Here is a 21,464-nt window from a genome sequence, read left to right on the forward strand (position 1 = left end):
TCCCTGCAATAACTGCACAGTTGCTGGAGGACTTTGGAACTGCCAGTCTGCTTCAAAGAAGGCTGATTTCATCTCAGCCTATGCCTCCCTGCTCTCCCTTGATTTCCTTGCCCTCACTGAGACATGGATCACCCCAGAGAACACTGCAACCCCTGCTGCCCTCTCCTCTTTCTTTTCATTCTCCCACACTCCCCGACCATCAGGCCGTGGTGGTGGCACTGGTCTTCTAATCTCTCCCTCCTGGAAATACTCAGCCCTATCTCTCTCTGACCTACCCCGATTCAGTTTTGAATACCATTCTGTTTCAATCACCTGTCCAACTAATCTATACATTGTTGTCATTTATCGCCCCCCAGGTCCACTGGGAAACTTCATCGATGAGCTGGATATCCTACTCAGCTCTTTCCCTGAGGACGGCACCCCACTGATCCTGCTTGGAGATTTCAACCTCCACCTGGAAACATCTCAGTCTTCAGCTGTCCTACATCTCCTCCACTCCTTTGACCTCTCCCTACAGTCATCTCCCCCTACCCACAAGGCGGGCAACCTCCTCGACCTGGTTTTTCTGAGGAATAGCCCTTGCACCGATATCACTGTAACCCCTCTGCACACCTCTGACCACCACTTCGTTTCCTTCTCCCTCCCCCTTGCTCCCTCTCACCCACCTTCTCCCCCCACACCCACTGTATCTGTCCGCCGCAATCTCTGCTCCCTCTCAACCTCCTCTCTTGCTTCATCTGTCACTGCTGCCCTCCCTCCTCTCGAATCCTTCACTACCCTCCCCACTGATTCTGCATCCACCTCCCTACTTTCCTCCCTTACATCTGCTCTTGACTCCCTCTGCCCCACTGTCTCTAGGCCAACACGTCCATCTCCTCCCTGCCCGTGGATGTCCAATGCCATACGCACCTCCAGGGTTGGACTCCGTGCAGCAGAGAGGAAGTGGAGGACATCCAGAGATGCTTCAGACCTCTCTGCCTACCAATCCCTCCTTGCAGCATTCTCCTCCACGGTGACTGCTGCCAAGGTAAACTACTATCAAACCAAAATCCATAACTACCGTTCTAACCCTCGGCAACTGTTTTCTGTTTTTTCCTCTCTCCTCAGCCAGCCATCTGCACGCCCTCAGTCCTCGCTCACTGCCGACGACTTTGCAACCTTCTTTGACGAGAAGATTGCAGTCATCCGCAACTCCTTCTGCACTCCACCTCACCCTATGCTCCCCTCCCCTTGTCTCTCCACTCCTCTGCTTACAGTCACTGGCTCCCAACTCCCCACCCCTCAACCTGTACTCTCCCCCTCCCTCACCATTTCCCCTTGTTTCTCCGACTTCTCTCCCCTCACCGATTCTGAGGTTTCACAACTCCTACTTTCCCATCGCCCCACAACCTGTGCCCTTGACCCCATTCCCTCACCACTCCTCCAGGCAATCTCACCCGAGATTCTCCCATTCATCACCTCCCTGGTTAACTCCTCCCTGACATCCGGCTGCTTCCCGTCAACCTTCAAGAAGGCCCTCATCTCCCCCCTCCTGAAAAAGACTACACTAGACCCCTCCATCATTGGGAACTACAGACCGGTATCTCTCCTTCCATTTCTGTCAAAAACCATTGAACGTGCTGCATCAAATCAACTCTCTGTGTTTCTTTCACAGAATGAGCTCCTCGATCCCCATCAGTCTGGATTCAGACCAGGCCACTCGACAGAGACCGCACTCCTCTCTGTCAACGAAGCTCTCCACGCAGCCCGAGCAGCCTCCCTCTCCTCCGTCTTATTACTTCTGGACCTATCGGCAGCCTTCGACACAGTCGACCACCCCACCCTCCTGTCCTCCCTATCTGCAATGGGGATCTGTGGCACAGTCCTCAATTGGATTGAGTCTTACCTCTCAGATCGCTCCTTCCAGGTAGCCTGGGCTGGTAAAGTATCTGCGCCACACCCCCTCACCACCGGAGTCCCACAGGGCTCGGTCCTTGGTCCTCTCCTCTTCTCTCTCTACACCCAGTCCCTTGGCCCTGTCATCACAGCTCATGGTATGTCTTACCATTGCTATGCTGATGACACACAACTGTTTCTCTCCTTCCCACCCTCTGACACACAGGTCTCAGCCCGCATCACTGCCTGCCTGAGTGATATTCAGAGCTGGATGGTCCGCCACCATCTCAAGCTCAATCCAGGTAAGACAGAGCTCATTTATATTCCGGCTCTTAACTCCCCTCTCTCTGATCTCTCTATCTCCCTAGGTAATACCATCCTCACACCATCACCCTCAACTAGAAACCTTGGCGTGGTGATGGACAACAGACTGTCCCTCACCGAGCACATTTCAGCAGTGACACGTTCATGCAGGTTCTTCCTGTATAACATCCGGAGGATCCGCCCCTTCCTCACAACTTACTCGACCCAACTCCTCGTCCAGGCAGTGGTCCTGTCCCGCCTGGACTACTGTAACTCCCTGCTTGCTGGCCTCCCAGCATCATCTATCAGACCCCTGCAACTCATCCAGAACGCAGCAGCGCGTCTGGTCTTCAACCTCCCCAGACATTCCCACGTTACCCCCCTGCTCACCACCCTCCACTGGCTCCCCGTGATGGCTCGCATCAAATTTAAAACATTAGTGCTTGCCTTCAAAGCAGCCAGGGGGTCAGCCCCTCCCTATCTACGTCAACTCATCAGACCCTACACCCCAGCTAGACCTCTCCGTTCTGCTGCCACATGTCGCCTGGTCCCTGCCCCGGCTCGCACCAGCACCCGGTCACGCCTCCTGTCTGTTCTAGCCCCACGGTGGTGGAATGACCTTCCTGTGCAAGTCAGAACAGCAGAGACCCTGGCCGTCTTCAAACGTAGACTGAAGACTCACCTCTTCAAGCTACATCTCACCTCATCACCCCCCACTACCCTCTAACATCCATTAAACCTCAACTGAGTAACCACGCGTCATGTTATTTTCATGTAACTAGGTTCATCTACAACTAGGTGGGTGGGGGGTGGGAATTTATATATATTTAAAAAAAAAAAAAAAAAAAAAAAAAAAAAAAAAAAAAAAGGGGTACAATTCACACTTTTTGCAAAGTTATACCTATTGTAGCTCTCTTGCAGGAATGTTGTAAAGCGCTTGTCTCTGAGTTTTGTAATGCACTTGTTGTAAGTCGCTCTGGATAAGAGCATCTGCTAAGAATCTATAATGTAATGTAATGTAATGTCTCCAAACTCATGGGACAAGGCATCATCCAACAAAAACAATGAATCCAAACATACGGTGTTAGATATTATCTAGCCTGTAAATAATCAGAGTACTAATTTAGTCAGGAAAATTGTGAGCATTGATGGGCTGAATGGCCTGTTTTCATCATTATGTTATGTTATGTTACATACTGTTAAGCAACAAAGGAGATTTTCAAAGCCAAAAACTGGAAAATTCTTGACTTGCCATGTCAGTCACCCTATCTGAGTGAACGTGCATTTCACATGCTGAAGAAAAATCTTAAGGCAACTAGCCCCTGAAACAAGCAGGAGCTTAAGATGGCTGCAGTACAGGCCTGGCAGAACATCACCTGAGAAAAGATTCAGTACCTGGTGATGTCTATGGGTCACACACTTCAAGTAGTCATTGCATGCAAAGGATTTGCAACAAAATACTAAACATGACTACTTTCATTTAAATAACATCATCCATCCATTCATTATTTATACCCACTTATCCTGAACAGGGTCGCAGGGGGTTCTAGAACCTATCCGGTGCATTGGGCGAGAGACAGGAATACATCCTGGAATCTATCACAGGGCAGACTAAATAACATCAATATGTCCTAAATATATATTGTGCCCTGAAAGCGGGAGCGATGTACAAAGTGCTGTGATTTCTCCATGGTGAAACCGAAAGGCCACCATGTAGCTTGGTCCTTCAAGTTGGCTGATGCTAAGCACAAGTGGGCTTGGTTAGTACATGGATGGGAGAAAACTATGTTCCTGCTGGAAGTGGTGCTGGTGGGCAAGTAGGGGGCAGTCTTCTCTGGGCAAATGAAGAGATGGGGACACGATGCTGTAGGAAATGACATCTTTCAGATGAGATGTTAAACCGAGGTCCTAACTTATGGTCATTAAAAGATCCCTGGACACTTATCACAAAGAGTAGGGGGGTTCACTGGTGTTCTTGCCAAATTCCAAACCTAGCTTTAACAAGCAGCCACCTTATCGTCCCCCAGTTCAAGTGACAAAAAAAATGGTTCTCTCCTTTTCCACCTCAGTTGATGTGTGGTGAGCATTCTTGTGCAAGATAGCTGTCATGGTGATGGATGAGGTCAGTTCCCCCTCATCACTGTAAAAAAACTGCTTTGAATTTAAAGGAATAGTGCTATATCAATGTACGGAATTATTATTATTTGTGTATAAGAATACCCATTACTAAAAGCTGAGAATATGCACTGAATCCACATGTGAATTTTTGATTACAAACACATTAGCTTGCAACACAACCTACAAAGGCTACCTTTAACAAAATAAGTGCTTAAATTACTTAAGTCTGTGCATTGCAGATCTTTGCCATGAATATTTTCCAAGTGTCAGTGCAGAGAATGAAGAGTATGTGTGTCCACAATTCTAAAAAATGGCAATAAAATGTACAAATTTAGATGCTTATACAAATGATTTTATTGCTCACCAACAGCCTAATTGAGGAGAACTGGCTATACGTAATGGTATTAAGCACTGTGTGAATACAATGTGCTTATATTAATTTAATAATGTCAACGTTGAAGTTCTGCAAATGCATTTATTCATTTATTTTTTTCATTTTACTTCATTTAATACAAATATCATGGATGTCTGACACAGTTTATATTTCTTTACAGAGCTATTGTTGTTTTCTGTGTTTGGTGCGGCACTTGTTATCACTTCCATGTTTTCCAATCACAGAATCTGAATTGTCCACTAAATGAAAGTTTAAAGCCACAATGAGTAAACACAGTTTGCATGAGACACTTTCTTCAGCTATGGTTCATTTTAGGCAAGTTTGCCTTCTGTGGTGGCATATTGCCAAATACTGGGAGAAACAAAGTGTGACAACGGAGGAAGTGGAAGACCCACAAAACTGTGATGGGCCTAGTATTCCTGAGGGACGGAAGGGGAGCTGGTTTGATGAAGGAACTGGGATTCTTTGTGGAGGTTCAGAGTGGTAAACAGTTACAAAATACAATATACAGTATCTTATGTATTCATTTCATCTGGTAGCCTTAAACTGACACAACCCCCTGTTCAAATGGCCAGATGAGTCATGCCCTATCCCTTGCTATTATTCTTTCACGACTATCCTACGGCTAGTTGTGCAGACAGGCGCAGCCACCTCAAGGCCAAATGAGGTAATCAGCAAAGAGTTGTATTTGAAGATGGATGATTACCAATGTGGTGAGAAGAAATTGGTGGACAAATAATATGGTTGTGACCAACATGTCTGGATTCTGATTGTTGCCAATAAAGGACGAATGTATCAAGAAAACTCTTCTAAGTTCTCTTGGAATGCCCAGGAGGTGCTCACCCTGTGTTTGCACATTGGTTAATAAATTGTCACTGATTGGACCTGCTGTCGCCATCTCATCCTTTGGGGTTCCTGGGTCTGTTCCTAGGGTGCTGGTCACCACATCAACTTTGTGTCACAAACAGGATACTGCTGCAGAGGTGGCACTAAGATATAGCAAGTGAGGATGAGTATGTTGTTATCTTGTCCTGCTTGACCTGAGTGCTGCCTTTGAAACCAAAGAACAACATATCCTCCTGCATAGGTTAGAAAAATCACTTGGTATCATTGGGCAAGCCCTTATGTGGTTTAAATCCTCACTGACAGATTTCAGGCTGTTAGGATAAATAATAAGTCCTCTGAGTATTCCAGGGTAAACTTTGGAGTACCCTAAGTATCTGTGTTGGGTCCTTTGCTTTTTTCCTTGTACATGCTCCCTCTTCGGGGCAATATAAGCAGTCATGGTGTTAACTACCATTGCTATGCAGATGACACGCAACTTTAGATATCTTTTAAACCAGGTGAAGTTGATCCACTAGCCAAGTTAGAGGCCTGTCTTAAAGATGTAAAGGCCTGGATTAACCAAAATTTCCTCATGTTGAATTCTGATAAAACTGAGATGCTCGTAGTAGCTCCCAAATCTCTAAGAGATAAGTTCCTCCATTTTTCTATGTAAACAAAAAAATTGATCGAGTAGCTTTTGATACAGCAATAATTTGTGGTCCACAGTAAACTGCTAGAATTTGTTAATTCTGGAAACTAAGTGCTTTTGCTTTGGGGGAAAACTGAGTAAACACCAGTGTTCAATTTCGGTTGAGGCTGAGTGCACAGGAGAGAGAGAAGTGCTTCTCCCAAAAATACCTCTACACTGTGTACAAATTATACAAGTCCATATTCTAATGAAATAACATCTCCAAGAGCATTTCTTTCAACTGAAAACCATATTAACCTCATTATTCACACAGTGTGAACATTTTCAGGTGACTTAATTGCTTTATTGAGAAAGGTTGTGGTTTAAAGTGGGGAATGCCTTAAATTCAGGTGTGCATAATTATTAGGCAGCTTTTTGCTGCTGGGAAAATGGGGCGAAAAAGAGACCTAATTGATAATGAAAAGGCAAAAATAGTTAACTGCCTTTCAGAGGGATACAAAACAATTGAAATTGCAAAGTTGTTGAGTCGTGATCACCGCACAATCAAGATATTTGTGAGCGTGCGTCCACAGGGATGCCAAAAACGCGTTGAGAAGAAAATACGCAAATTAACCACAAGAGACTTGAGAAGAATTAAACAGGAAGTATCCAGGAACCCTTTGGCCTCAAGTGCCATCATCTTCCAGAACTGCAACCTTCCTGGACTCTGCAGAAGCACAAGGTGCAAAGTGCTTCACATGAAAGGCAGAAAACCAGCCTGCCTTGAATAATAAACACAAGCAAAAGCGTCAAGAATGGGCAAAACAATACATGAAGACAGATTTTTCAAAGGTGTTGTGGACAGATGAGATGAGAGTGACACTGGGAGTGATGGGTGGTCCCGTGGCTGGATTGCTGACCGACATCGCATACCAGTTCGAATGAAACGCCAGCAAGGTGGGGGAGGGATCATGATATGGGCTGGTATTATCGACAATGAATTGGTTGGACCATTTCGAGTGGAAGATGGATTGAAAATGAACTCCAAAAACTACTGCCAGTTTCTGGAGGCCACCTTCCTCAAGCAGTGATACCCAGGGCCGGCCCGTGGCATAAATGGTCTATGCGGTTGTTTAGAGCCACAACCGCTAGGGGGGGCCACGCGGCCACGAGGGGGGGCCACACAATCCAATGTTTATCTAAGGTAAATAACAATATTTTCGCAAATACGTTGTTCATCTCCTATTGTGGAACTAGCAATATAAATTTTTAACGGAATGGCAACGGAACACTTCATAACAATGTAATGTAAGAAGGATTTTACAAAGCGAACCCCCCCTGCTCAACAGAATACAACACAACCCCTCCCCCGCTTGACAGAATCCATCAGCACACCCAACCCCCCCCACCCCCCCCGGAGCCATCATCATTCAAAAGGTCCATGATACTGATGCAAGACAATGCTCCATCCCATGCATCCCAGTACACCAGAGATTGGCTAGCCAGCAAAAGGTTCAAAGATGGTAAAATGATGACTTGGCCCCCTTGCTCACCTGATTTGAACCCAATTGAAAACCTGTGGGCCCTCATAAAGAGGGACATTTACAGTCAAGGAAAGCAATACACATCTCTGAACAGCCTGTGGGCATCTCTCTTGGCTGCTTTAGCTAAAATTGGGTGCGATCCCATTAAAAAACTGACAGAATCCGTGGATATGAGACTAATACAAGTGTTAGAAATGAAAGGTTATTGGCAAATAACCGTATTTCCAAGAGTAAAAATGTTTTTGTTAGCTGTTAAACTACTGAATTTGTTTCTTTATTTCATAATTATTATTCTTAATCATGTAAAAAGACTTTTTTGTTGTTTGTTTATGAAATAAATAGAAAAAACATAATGTATTTCCCGGTTGCATAATAAATGTGCACACCTACTTTTTGGAAAAATCATTATATTTTCCCCTTGTAACATAAAAATCTGTGTTTTTATATATATAACATTTACTTTTCCTGCAAGGAATGAATTGGGATCACTTATAATGTTGTGTCTATTAAAATATTTTAAAAATCCGCCAAAAATACATTTGCATAATAATTATGTACACAGTGTAGAAGCTTAGTATAGTATAAGCAGTTTAGTATAAGCAGTATCTCTCTGAGCAGAGTGTGTGAAGCATTCAAGGTCTTTGTGTTTCCTTGGTAAAATAGAATAATGATAAGATTAATGTAGATGAAGTTCCCTTCTTTCTTCCAAGTCCTTCTGTGTTGTATATAAGTCACAAAGCCCCAAATAAATCAGTAGCAGCTGATAATAACAGTAAATAAAGAAAATAAGTAAATAAAATACCTTGAAACACAAGCAGGAGAACCATTGTAATTACAGATGAAAATAAAAATTGCGCACTCACAATTCATCTGTTGATCCATCAGTATACTTTCCATAGGAAATGAGGCCATAATTGTCTTTGTTGATTGCAATCACAACTATGACCACAATTAGAGGGACACCTGAAATATTCAAGCAAATACAATCACGCATTTATATAAACCAGTCTCAGAGTCCAAACAAGGCAAATGGTAGATACAAATTTATGGGATCCATCAGCAGCCATGTAATATAGCTATCTAAGCCAGCTCAATTAAACATTATATGCTGAACACTCATTTTTATCTGACAATCTAATTTGATCCTCAAGTTATCCATTCACAGTAAACTCCATAATGTTTGGGACTAAGACATTTTTTTCTTGATATGACTGTATACTACTCCACAATTTTAGATTTGTAATCCAGTCCAACTTTTTATACATATCCCTCTATTTCATGCACCATAATGTTTGGGACATTAATGTTACGTAAATGACAGCAGTCATGTTTAGTACTTTGTTGCATATCCTTTGCATGCAATGACTGCTTGAAGTCTGTGACCCATAGACATCCCCAGGTGATGAGTCTTTTCTCTGGTGATGTTCTGCCAGGCCTGTACTGCAGCCATCTTAAGCTCCTGCTTGTCTTGTGGACAAGTAGCCTTAAGTTTTTTCTTCAACATATGAAACGCGTGTTCAATTGGATCCATATTTGGTGAATGATTTGGCCAGTCAAGAATGTTCCAGTTTTAGTTATTGAAAAACTCCTTTATTGCTTTAGCAGTTTGTTTGGAATCATTGTCTTGCTGTGGGATTAAGCATAGTCCAGTGAGTTTGGAGGAATTTGGCTGAACTTGAGCAGATAAGTACAGCTGTGCATCTGTACTAATGCATCCGTACACTTCATAATTCATTCTGTTGCTGCTATCAACAATTACATCATCAATGAAGGCAAGTGAGCCCTTATCTGTAGCACATCCTGAAACATCCACACCTGCCTCCTGAAGAAAGTTTCTGATCTGTGTGACAGATATTTAGGAATTTTTCGTCATTATGGTGAGAATTCTACAAACCTGGGCCAAACCTTAACCTTAATTTTGTTACAGTTAAGTTTTGGCCTATCTTGTAATTGCTTCCTTGACTTTCATTAGCGCCACTCAGATTCTCATGTTGACAAACACTAATAAAAGTATCCAAAGGCAGTCAAAAGCCTAGAATGACGGTTAGATACTGAAACCTGCCTTAAGGAAGCAATTAAACACACCTGTCTAATCAGAAACACGTGTGAAGCCACTTGTCCCAAACATTATCATGCCCTGAAATTAGTGGACAATGTGTAAAAGGTGTTGTAATTTCTACATGATAAAACCAAAATGTATAAAAATAACCTTAAATAAATGTGAAGAGAATGTGCACTTTAACCACATGTGATTATTTAAAATTACAAATCTAATATTGCGGAGTACAATGCAAAATCCAGAAAAAAACATGTCTTTGTCCCAAACACTGTATATGACTCAATGGAACAGTTCAGATTAAGTACCATACTCTAGGGGAATAGTGCTACAGGAATAGTGCTCACACCTGAGATTTAAAACCATGAAAGTAGGTGGTCGCAAGTCTGGTTCCTAACTGCTGGGTCATGCCATAATGGTCACTTTAGCAGCACATGTGAGGCAGAGAGGATGTGCCTACCCCAGCCGAAAAGGGAGAACTTGAGCATGTATCTGGACATGTAGGAGTTGAAGACCTTGACGATAGCCAGGTACATGTGGAAGGCCTCCAGCCCCATCCAGGTGAAGGACACAAGCAGGAAGTAGTGCAAGAAGAAAGCGGTGGAGATGCAGAGGCCCATGGCATCTGAGTACAGGGCCAGCCATGAGTCTAGCAGGAAGGTCAGATTCAGCAGCAGCAGGGCTGTACACAGTTGGATCAAGATCTTGGAAGGAATGTCCCTCCGTAATTTCCTTCAGAGAATAGTTCAAACAGAAAATGATTTTATTAATCACACCCTATTTATCCTTTGAGCTATGAATTCTTCCTTCACAAGAAATGTCCTGAAGTTACACACCTAAAGCACCACACAGTTTAGGAAATGGTCAAATTTAGTTTGCATAATTTGAATTAAACGAATGAATCGATTTGTTGTCAGTTTATTGCTAAATCCTGTCTCTTTACCGTTCAATCTGAAATATTCCAATTTTGTGAATTGTGTAAATATTTGTGATAGGGTATGACCAAAAACAAATGCAGTGGATGTTGTGTTACTAGGTATGTCTCGTCACTACTATTTATATACTGTAACACAGCAAGATAAAATAACACCCATTACTAACCAAAACTTAATTCAATAAGGAGACATAGAGGATGGAGAGAACTTAAGAGCGGAATATCTGGGTTCAATTAAGAATCTGTACAATTACCCATGTGTCAGAAAGGTTAAAGATCACTTGGTCATGTGACTTACTCAAAGGCCAGGTAGGTGAGAACAGTAATGGACAGAAAGATAGCAGAGATACCACAGCCAATGAAAGTAATGAAGGTTTGGATGATGGCTTGCAGACGGTCAGTAATGCCCTCTCTAGAAAGGTCCTGCAAGGTTGAAATCAATCAGGAACCAACAAACTCAAAAAACTGCTGCAAACTAAGACATCTCAAATAATGCATGCAGAAAATCAATGAATGTTTATTGCCTGATTATTCACACACTCACCAATAGCACAGCGAAGCTGGTGAGATGGTTGCAGCTGCAGATGGTCTCTTCGTCCGTCATGTTCTCAACAGTGCAGCCATCACTGCTCCAGCCTCCTGATCTCTCTGCCACAGGAAAACATGTTAACATTAGTATACTCAGGGAAACTGGAAAACTCCTCCATTGCTAGGTTATTTAAAATGACTTTGATTCCACCATGAGAGAACTGGAGAACATCAGGCAACACATACCATTTCGGTTGAGATCCCAAAAGACGCAGCTGGCAACAAAGTTCCCCTGTGGGAGAGAAACAGCAGAGCCTCAGAATGGAAATTGGCCCTTCTCAAATGAGTTTTTGGGGATTGATCATAGAAGCAGGGCCAGGGAGACAATGGCTTCTCTACTTTTGACCCCATCACTCTTTTATTTAGCAAGTTAGCAGTCTCAGTCCAGTGTTGATAATTTTCCTCTATTTTAAAGCATGCTAAAAAAAACTTTTAAAAAACACACTGTATCAGCTCAATTCTTGCATATAATATTTTCTTGCTAGCTAATGTTAACTAGCAAACCTCATCTGAATTAGTTAGCTAGTTGGCTGGCAGTAACTACCAAAAACACCTAACTATAATGCACTACAAGCTTCAGAGTCATTTATGCTCTTTTCTCTTGTCACACGTAGCTGCTTGTCAGTCTTTGTATCACTGCATATTCATCAGACTCACCGCAAATTGTCAGTCACTTCTAACATAAAAATAATCATTCTGGCAGTTATCTTTGAGAGCCTTACATGACAGGAACAGCTGCATTGCTATAATTCATTTCTCCTCAACCCCTTATCTTGGCAAAGTAATTTTGAGTAGGAATGTAATTTCTGTATAGTCTTAAGGCAGTGAAAGTGTATCCTTTTAGGTTTAACTTACAATGACACCTTCATACCAGCCGGATGTGCTGTTAAGTGGTCAGTACCATAAACACTTAAGATTTGAATCATGCAATGAACAAGTAGTAGTTAGAATTATCTAATGAGAGTTTTTCTTACAGATGGCCTTAGTTAACAAAGACTTTTAATGGGGAAAGTATGGGCTGGCTAAAAATGTACAATTGACAGTTTTTGTGCATCATATCACCATTGCTATGCAGACTGTGTTATCCTTTTAGCTGGCTAGATTGTTTTGCTTGGTGCATGGTAATGGTGATCACCCAATCTTTATGTGTGTGGCATCAGACAGCATGAGACCAGTGTGGCTGGACTGGTTGATACAGCAGGGTTTGAAGGGGGCAGGTCGGTCCCATTTGAGTCCTCCTATCTGGAACTGCCAAACTTAATTTAAAACAAAGTAACTAACTTAGCTATTTTGGCACTGTGGTGCAAACTAGACCTCAAGGTATTCAGTAAGTTGGATTAATAGAGTTGTGGATTAATAACAATTGTGGCCCGCTTGACATGTTCACATGACAGACAGACAGGCAATGGCAGTTTCTCAGCTGGGCTCAGTACTATTATGCAACAGCTGTCTCTCTCTTCAGGTTTCTCAGCTGAGCTCTCTCTCTCTCTCTCTCTCTACTAACTGTAGGTTGTTTAGTCAGTTTGTTCATATGTCTGCCTCTTTTTCCTCAACCTGAATTTTTTCTCAACCTTATCTCTAGTGCCCATCCTTCATCCTCTCATTCTTACATCTTTCTCATCCTCTTTCCTGCTCTCTCCATCTACCCTCTCCCTCTCTCTCTCTCTATCTCTACTAACTGTAGGTTGTTTAGTCTGTTTGTTCATATGTTTCAACACTCTGGCTTGTTTTGCGTACATTTATGGCCACGTACTGTGATCTATGTAAACTATGAATAAAATATTCTTTCCAAAACATTGTCAGTCTGCCATACCTGTATGGGTTTGTTGTTTTGCAGGGTGAAGACAACATTGTCCCTTAGTCCACTGATTGACAGGTTGGCCACACTCGTAGCCAAGACACCACTGTTGAGGCTTCTGTTGCCAAGGGCATTGTCCTACAGAGAAAAATAATGAGAAACAGAGATACAAGCCATATGAACAGAACATACAGTCCAATAAATAAACAAACACACTACACAAATAAGAAAAACATTTTGAATGGAGTCATTGACTGTACAAAAGCATTTGACTTTTGGTGAATGAACTATTCTATCACCTTAAAAGTGATGCAGGGGAGATACAGCAGCAGATAATAGGATTAAACATACTGACAGTTTTCTCAGTTACTTACACACTAAAACTACGAGCAAAACATCCCAAACTATTACATCAGCTACTAAAAGAAAGACTAATTTCTCAAACCTATAAACACTATTCACCTGTTTAATAAAAAGGCACATGGGTGAATTCATAATGCTTTAGATCATTGAATCCAAACTATGCAGAATGAGCTCAACTCAGAGGAAGAGTACAGCTGAAAGGAGATGGAAAGAAGAGGTAGAAGGGCAAGGAGAAGTTTTGTATCTGATGAGATCCATGCTAATGTTTTTGACCATGTATTTGTCCATGTAATGAAAAATTGCCATTGTCAAACTGAGACCAGAACAACTGAGGATGAGGGTATATTTCAAGGAATTTACTAAATCTGAATTTCAATTTCAACCATTGACCACATCCTTTGATGCAACAGAATACATATGAAGCAAGCCTACCATGTTCCTTTTGAAAAGAAAGTCAAAGACCAGTGCTTGAAATATGGGCAAGTAAGTCTTCATGCTATATTTTTGGGTTATGTATACACTTACGCACATTGTCAATCTCACATTTATCTCTGGTAATATCCCAAATGTTTGGAAGGCTGCTCAGGTTGTCCCTTTACATAAAGCCAGTGATCCCAGTGATATAAATAATTATCATCCAATCTTACAAATGCCTATTCTGCCTATCCAAAACTCTATAATACCTGGTTAACTCCCAGCTGAGGGCCTTTCTGGAGGCACATACTTCAACCACAGCAATCAGGGATTAGACCAGGTCATAGTACAGTAAAGGCTGCAACAAACAATTGTGACAAACAATATTGTACATTTTTGAATAATCGGCAACCAGGGCCGGACCATCCTTTAGGCAACTCTAGGCGACCAACTAGGGCAGCAAAAGCCATGGGGCTCTAGGAACTGGGGCGGCAAGCATCACAAGCGTCATCTTCGCTAACTGTTAGGCTGTGTGATAGGTGAAGTTTAGTTAACTAGCTAAGCTAATGTTATCCGCCGAATAGATCACGTTAGCTAGAACTGCCTAGAACCGTGCTTACCAGTTAATTCCTGGTTCAGACGTTACAGAACCTGTCTGTTATCCTAGATATGGCTAGATTTGACTGCCAAAAAGCATCAAGGTATTAGGTGGGTGGATTGTGATCGTTGAGAAAGTTGCCTACTGCGGCTTTAAATAAAACTTTCAACCAAGGGTGCAGTGAATAGTTTTTGAAAAGTTGACCAGTAGATCTGCGCAAAAAATTCCTTAGTAGGCCAAAGTAAGCAGATTAATGTCTAGCTATTTGTTATGTTCTTGTGCTTATATGATGGTATTTATAACACAAATGTACCTAATGGTAGTAATGATTATTGAAGTAGATTTTTTTTCATTTTAGCACGGTTTTGGGGTGGTATTTTTTTATCTCATGAGGGCAGAAAAATGATGAGATCCGAGCCTGCCGTCAACACTGTGCTGCACCTATTATTGATCTATCATAGGCATTAGATACTGTTGATCATAGTACTTTATTGAACAAATTATCGTCTATAGGACTGGATGACCATTTCATTCATGAGGTTTATGCATATCTCTCAGGTATAACTCAAGCAATTATTGATGACAAGTCAAGCTTTCTTGCAATCAGTAAACGTGTCCCACAAGGGTCTATCCTAGGTCCACTTCTATATACATTATATAAAATTATCTTATATCCTCCACACAGCATTGTAATAGTCATGTTTGTGCTGATTATGCAATCCTGTACCAGCTTTACACTCAATCTCGCTGTTGCTAATATACAATCTGCTTTCAGAGATCTCTTGTTGATCACAAGTCTATTTTAAATTCTGATAAAACAAAATGTATTTTATTCTCAATGTTGCATGGTAATACTCCTTATGTTATTATTCATACTCTCTTAATTTTATAAATATTTAGGAATTTGGCTACATAATTGACTTCCTTTTAAGACCCATGGGCAACACTTGTCTAAAAAGCTGAGAACTTGGATTCTTGGAGAGACTGGACTCGTGTACAGAAACAAATCCTCCTTCTTTTTTCAAGTCAAAAGACCATTGCACAAACAACAATCATGCCTGTACTAGATTACAGTGACATTCTGTACATGCATGTCTGCATGCCTCCCCTCCACACTGTCATAGTGCTTTGCGTTTTATCATCGGAGACAGGCTTTTAACTCACCATGGTCCTCTTCAACTAAGTGAAGGGAGTTGCATCAAATTCTATGAATCTGTAAAGCTCTTAAGAAACTTCCCCAATATCTCTGCTCCCTGATCACTTTTAAACACAGCAATTACAGCACTAGGTCACAGAATTCCTTAGTCTTAGATACTCCACATGTAAAAAGTGAGCTTGGCAAAAATAAGTTTTAATTAAAGCCGCAAGCGGCGTTGGGAGGGGTCCAAGCATTGGCGCCGTCGCGCCCCCTATGGAACAATTTTAAAAAGGCTTTTTCCTCGTGATCATATGCCTTCACCCAACATATCTACTGAATATCATGATGATTGTATAAAAGATTGATGACGTATGGCCAATTGTGTGCTAAGAGACGCTGTCGGATGACTTAGTTGCGTCGCCATAGATGTGTCCTGGCCGCTTCCCGTAAAGGCCTTTACTATGTCGTAACACTTAGATGGCATGTCATAACACTTAGATGGTCCGGCGTGTATGCACAGCTGCAGTGTTTCTGCGCCGCAACTAAAAAAGGCGTCACACTAGTGTTGTCACGATACCAAAATTTTGACTTTGATAACAATACCAGGTTTAGTACTATGATACTCAATACTGAAATGATACTTGAAACTTAAACGATGCTAATTCGATACTCGGTACCTAACGATACTGAAATTACCTTAATAGATCAGAAACGTAATGTCCACAAGGGTTGACCTCATTTTCGAATTCATGGTTTATTAACAACCTGGTTCATTAACAACCTTGAAGTTGAAGCCTCTTCAACATATTAATATGCATAGGCCTATAGTGTTACAACACTGAACAATAGAAAAATATGTTAAATATATTTCAAAAATTAAACAGTTTAATTTTTGTTTTATTTAAAACAGGTCTTTCACCTTTAAATAGATTTAAAAACAGCATATTTCAATAACAATACAGCATCTATCTATAATAAAATATTTCCAAATTGGAACACCTATTGCTACTCAAGTGAACTGAGTCAAAGCTTGCGCTGTATCAAGGAGCTGAGTGCACAAGCGCAAGTCACCTCACTTGGCAACCTTAGTTGCTACTGCCTTCTAGTGAAGATTCTGACAAATTACACTTTTCATCCTCTCAATCAGTAATGCGGGAGACAATTTTCCCTGGCTTTTACATTCCACTCAAAACTACCGAACGTCGGAATATTCTAATACCGAACCGATTCTTTTTTTTTTTTTTAAGTACCGAGAAAGTGCTGAAGTTTTGGTATACCGTGCAACACTACGTCAGACACATATTCCAATCAATTGCTCAGTTTAGCAGAGAATGCACATTTCAGAGCACCTCAGAGACAGATAGAATAATAATACATATTTCAAATAATAAATACGACATTGAAAAAAACGAAACAAAAAACGAAATATCAACTCGCCTACCTTGTCATTTATTTCGACATTGGTTATATTATGGTAGCAACGGAACGAAGGCTATATTGACCGTCATTGTTTTATTATACCAACGTGTTTGCGCGCGTTTGTAGAGAAACTCAAATACCATCAATAAAAATGGTTTAGCTGTATCTGAACATAATGGCGGGTGGGGATGGGACCATATGAAAACAATGTTCAGCCGTCAACCACGTTTTGGCAATGTTCCAACACTCTCGTCATCACTCCTGAATCACAAAAACACTACAGTGTGCAATATCCCCATTATATAATACCACTAACCTACTTTAAAGACACTCAATTTCAAAAATAACGTATAACTGAAATATTTTGAGCAGTAATACTTACATAGCAATGACATGTTATCTGTGTTCAGTAGTATAGAGACAGAGACAGTAAATCATTGACAAAGTCCTGTCCGCTTCTGTTTTGCGTCAGAAAACGATGTCAGATATGTCTATAAGCAAAGATATGGCTTCGCTATGCCCCGAAGTCCTCAATAATAATAGTACTCTCGCAGAAATTATGAAAATCGTTAACAACGTTTCGTTAGGTGCAGCGTCTATCAATGCTGCCCCAGATGTGCAAGATGATAAGACAATTTTCCGTTAAGCTGACCGATAAAACGCTATTCCAAAAGCAAAATCAGACATGTTATACATCGTTAGAAAGCTTATACTCTCACCTACTGACTAAATGAATTGTCAATCAAGCCAAATTGCACTAAAAAGGGCGACAATGCCGGAAGCAACAGGTGTGGTATTACGCACAGCTATCTTTGAAGATAGCAGACCCAGGCGTCACAGATGCGCGTATATTTCGCGAACGGATTGTCCAAGACAATATATGACCACTCATTCGCAAAAGGGACATCTCTACGCGTAAAACCAATGGTAAGATTGTATATTTATTCAATGTTTAGTCCCAGATATTGACTGTAGAATGACATGGTATAATTCAAAAAAACTTTGTCTCGTTTATTTCATTATTCAGTGAGCAGCGTTTTCACTGCTGTATTGGCATATTTTAGAGCTAATGTCGGGTTTATCTTGTTGCTACGAAATATTACATTACATTAAAGGTATTTGGCAGACGCTCTTATCCAGAGCGACGTACAACAAAGTGTATAATCATAATCAGGAACAAGTGTGTCAAAAACCCTAGAGAGAAGTACCGTTCCAAGTGCAGGGAACAACCGCATAGTTCAACTTGGACCCTTTAGGTTAAACTGATTAACACTAACACATACAAGAGCAGCAACAACGCAGTCTATGCAAAAATACAAGCAATAGTTAAGACGAGTTAAGACTAAGTCACCTACGAAACAACTACCTAGTTACAACTCTAAATTTACAGTCAATTTAGAGATTAAATTGAGAATATGATTTCTCTCAGCATAATGATGGATTTAACACTCTGGGGTCTAAGGGTAAAATGAGGCACACTGGTGATTGTGCGATGCTCTGACATTTGTGTAAATTTCATCAACTTTATATACAGTGATTCCAAAGTGTTTCATATCTTTGTTTTCAGCACAAACTCAGCTACAACAATATGGCAGCAGTAAGTAGGTCATAATAATGTGTGGATTGTAAACTGCTCTAAAAACACACAAACTGTAAACAGTAGTTTTGAACATGCACAGGAATGTTGTAATAAAACACACTAAACAATTGTGAATAAGACTTTTGGTCACGGAAATGTGTTCTTCAAGGTCTTGGGTATCAAAAGATGACAAAATATTTTAGCAAATCCAATGAGAAATATAAAATAAATTGCTAAAAGTTAGTGTTGTGACTAACACCAGGTGAGAATGGGAGGGCAAATGGCCTTTCTGTAATGAATATGCATTGGGTAGGAATACCTGCCAGCTAAGTAGGCTATTCACACCTGGCCGCATGCCTCCCCACCACTAAGACAAAGACTCAGTGACCCATTTAGAAGACAGAAACAAAGACAACTTTTGATTTTAGAACATTTATTGAAGTAAACTGCATGGAAGATGAGATGAGACTGGTGTACTCTTGCAACGTCTGCCTGGCCTCTTAGCTAGTGGTGAACTAGGCCGTGTTTCCTGATCAACATCTCTGCAAATATAATAAAAACAAAATTGTTAGGAAATGTGAAATCAAATCAAACTTTATTTATATAGCACATTTCCTTCAACAGGTGAAAATTAAATGTGCTTTACAAAAAAGGGACAAACCACTAACTAATGAAAACAAAATTTATGAAATGTGACATCATATACAAACAAAGAACCAAACAAACACAACCAGACGCAGAGAGGTAGCCTATAATTTTGAAGCAATGGTTAGAATCATTTGTAGTGTGGGAACTTACAAACGGGCATATTAGTGAATATTTCTACAAACACACAGATAATGTAATACAGCACATTTACAAATAATGCAAGCTATCAACGAAAAAACATTAGCTTAACTAAATAAACACCAATATTCCAACTAAACTACACGCAACTCATCAATAACAATCTCAATCTGAACTAGGCTAGGTCTGTTTAGCTAAGTGGTTATTTTATTGCTATTTCCCGAACTTACTTAGAGAATGCTAATATCGATTGTGCAAGGACATCAGTTTTAGAATCCTAGCCATGCCACTACACGCCAGGCATGAGCTATTTATTACGAATATGATTGAAAAACATACAGTCTAGCTGATACTTCTAACACAACCAGACGCAGAGAGCCTAGCCTATAATTTTGAGATGCAATAGTTCGAATCGTTCGTAGTGTGGGAATTTACAAACGCTCACATTGCTGGATATTCCTACAAACACACAGATACGTTGCAATACAGTACACATATTTACCATGATCATAAGAAATATACTTACGCATGAAGTTGATCCTCAGCTGGATCAGTTCGCTTTTCGAAATGACACCGCTCTTCATCAGTGTCGGCTTCCGGACGGACCATTTTCCAAAATTAAACGAAATGTTCACCTCAAAAGAAGTGAATTAGGCGACACTCTGCGACATTCTATCCCGCTTTGACTTGGCATTTCTCACATGGATCTCGCATCGCCCCTCCTTTAGTCTCCTTCTATGGAGAGTAATTAAAATGTTGTTAACATGTGAATGCGATTTGGGCGGACTTCCTGCTGAGCGAAATTCACATAGTAATGAGTAAAGTATAGCAAAGCATACATGATCTAATTAATCAAATTTGGAACATTTAAAACAATTTATATTATTTGCCAATGGGCGCATTGGAAAGTCGCGATTCTAAGGTTTCTGTCAATGTTTTTGTCGCGTCTGTATGATAACATCACATGAAGTTAATCATCCAAATAGAAACGAAAGTTAATTTCATCTTGTCGAGCTCTGCCGGCGGAGCTCTCGACCCCAGAGGGTTGAAGACTAAACAAACTCACCTGATATTGTCTTCAAATGGACCGTATTATTTATTTAGACATTGGCAGACTACAGCATAAATTGCGTCTTTTGTTTATATTCAATATTAGTAATTGCAGCGAGAAACTGCAGCTGTAGGTCGTTATGTTATGCTAGCAACGGAACGAAGCGGACGATATATGTATTAGGCTACCGTCATTGTTTCATTATACCAGCGTGTTTTCGCGCGTTTGCACAGAAACTCAGAACCTATAAATAAAATGGTTTAGCTATTTCTCAGCATAATGACAGATTCAAAGACTAAACGAACTCACGATACTGTCTTCAAATGGATGCAGGCTCAAGAAAAGTAATTATACATCCTCTCAAAAAGCTTTTACTAAGAAACTCTTGGTAGCCTAGCATGCACTCTGGGTGGCACTGTCTTCCATTCCTTCCCCGACGGTCAGACCGTCCCCTCACTGCTAAAAACTAGACCTACGGTATCGGATTACTTGCGTCGCCATGGATGTCGCTTGCCGTAAAGAAGTTGACTAGATGTCGTAGCACTTAGATTTGGAGCTCCAGCTCTTCCGCACCCCAACTAATAAAAAAGTCCAAATGGCGGGCAAACAATATGGCAGACATAGGTGCTCCCAATGGCAAAGTTGTAGAGCACATTCAGATGCATTGGTCGATGAAGTTTTGTGTTGATCTGACTTACGGTGTGGGAGTTATGACCTTTTAAACATGACCCTTTGTTATAGCGCCACCATCTGGCCGACATAGGTGATTTGTAATGCCTGAGTAGTGGGGGGCCATAGGAACCGACCTACCAAATTTGGTTGGACTACAACTTATGGCTGCTGAGCCTCAGACATTTTAGCGGAGAAAACTGCCACGCCCCAACTAAAAAGTCAAAATGGCGGGCAAACAATATGGCGGACATAGGTCGTCCCAATGACAAAGTTGTACAGCACCTTCAGATGCATAGGTCCATGAAGTTTTGTGTTGATCTAACTTATGGTGTGGGAGTTATGGCCTTTTACGCATTACCCTTTGTTATAGCGCCACCATCT

At 41.1% G+C, this 21,464-nt stretch overlaps 1 protein-coding gene across 2 annotated transcripts in view; it reads right to left on the bottom strand.

Moving 5' to 3' along the window:
• adgrg2a (adhesion G protein-coupled receptor G2a) overlaps positions 1-21,464 on the bottom strand; it is a 124,238-nt gene that overhangs the window by 7,053 nt on the left and 95,721 nt on the right. For both annotated transcript variants that reach the window (XM_035416333.1, XM_035416332.1), the window contains exons 26-31: positions 13,079-13,201; positions 11,452-11,497; positions 11,222-11,325; positions 10,976-11,100; positions 10,204-10,475; positions 8,551-8,650 (exon numbers count right to left, since the gene is read on the bottom strand). In XM_035416333.1, the coding sequence (XP_035272224.1) occupies positions 8,551-8,650; positions 10,204-10,475; positions 10,976-11,100; positions 11,222-11,325; positions 11,452-11,497; positions 13,079-13,201 (770 nt within the window). The remainder of the gene's footprint in view (positions 1-8,550; positions 8,651-10,203; positions 10,476-10,975; positions 11,101-11,221; positions 11,326-11,451; positions 11,498-13,078; positions 13,202-21,464) is intronic.

The sequence above is a fragment of the Anguilla anguilla genome, chromosome 4, assembly GCF_013347855.1.
Source record: "Anguilla anguilla isolate fAngAng1 chromosome 4, fAngAng1.pri, whole genome shotgun sequence".
NCBI lineage: Eukaryota > Metazoa > Chordata > Actinopteri > Anguilliformes > Anguillidae > Anguilla > Anguilla anguilla.